At 36.1% G+C, this 1314-nt stretch overlaps 1 protein-coding gene across 1 annotated transcript; it reads left to right on the top strand.

Moving 5' to 3' along the window:
• The first annotated feature begins 365 nt into the window (after positions 1-365).
• LOC130509523 (glutathione S-transferase U5) lies at positions 366-1314 on the top strand. The gene is made up of 2 exons (XM_057005657.1): positions 366-725; positions 823-1314. The coding sequence occupies exons 1-2, from the start codon at positions 408-410 to the stop codon at positions 1177-1179; spliced, it is 675 nt and encodes a 224-aa protein (XP_056861637.1). The 5' UTR covers positions 366-407; the 3' UTR covers positions 1180-1314.

Genomic DNA, 1314 nt, shown 5'->3' on the forward strand with positions numbered 1-1314 from the left:
TTAATTTATTAAAAATAAAAATTAGTTAATTGAAAGTTATATTTTAAAATATAAAAACCTCAAAAATGAAAAATTTATTTGTTTTTTTTATTCAAAATCTTAAATCCAAATCCAATCTGAAACTATCAAAATATCCAAAATACCGATCTAAACCTAAACGTGTATCGAAGGTCCACACCTAACTTGTTGAAACAATGACGGAGAAATCGATGGGGTACCCTTCTAGATCTTTCTTCGCATTTACATTTTGCCTTTCATACCATATGCATAGTAATCATACGGCAACGTGGATCGTCGTTTTGGCCTCGAGACAAACACAAATTCAAAACCCTAAGGCTATATAAATCAAAACTTGAAGGCACTCACAACAACACATTTCTAGGAGACAGATAAAGATAAAACAAGTAATGGCGGAGAAAGAAGAAGTGAAGCTTTTGGGAATATGGGCGAGCCCTTTCAGCCGTCGGATCGAGATGGCTCTCAAACTCAAAGGCATACCGTACGATTACGTTGAAGAAATACTAGAGCACAAAAGCCCTTTGCTTCTTGCACTCAACCCTATCCACAAGAAGGTCCCTGTTCTTGTCCACAATGGCAAAACCATTCTCGAGTCTCAAGTGATTCTTCAATACATCGATGAGACTTGGAAACAGAATCCAATTCTCCCTCAAGATCCTTACGAGAGATCCAAGGCTCGATTCTTAGCTAAACTCGTCGATGAACAGGTATATAATATTCTTATTAATTGTTTTTATTCTTTTACTTATTAATTGTTTTTATTCTTTTACTTATTAATTGATTTAATCTTTATCTGTAATGTAGATTATCACTGCGGGTTTTGTATCAATGGCAAGAGCAGACGAGAAAGGAAGAGAGGCTTTGGCGGAGCAGACAAGAGAACTGATTGTGAATCTGGAGAAGGAACTTGTCGGAAAAGATTTCTTCGGCGGTAAGAGTGTCGGGTTCTTGGATTTAGTTGCCGGAAGTATGATTCCGTTTTGTTTGGAGAGAGGTTGGGAAGGAATTGGATTGAAAGTGATTACAGAGGAGAAGTTTCCAGAATACAGCAGATGGGTGAAGAACATGGAGAAAGTTGAGGCTGTGAAAGATTGTATTCCTCCAAGAGAGAAGCATGTTGAACACATGAATTATATGGGGGAAAGAATCAGATCCGCTTAGTCGAAAGTCATATTTGGTTCTGTGTTTCAATGTTTTTAAGTTACTGTCATGTTTGAACTTTGAACCTTGTTATCTGTTATTGTTTCTCAAAAAGCTTATCTTTTTTCTTCTAATAAACAAATTCATCTTATAAAA

Source organism: Raphanus sativus, chromosome 3 (assembly GCF_000801105.2).
Source record: "Raphanus sativus cultivar WK10039 chromosome 3, ASM80110v3, whole genome shotgun sequence".
Classification (NCBI taxonomy): domain Eukaryota; kingdom Viridiplantae; phylum Streptophyta; class Magnoliopsida; order Brassicales; family Brassicaceae; genus Raphanus; species Raphanus sativus.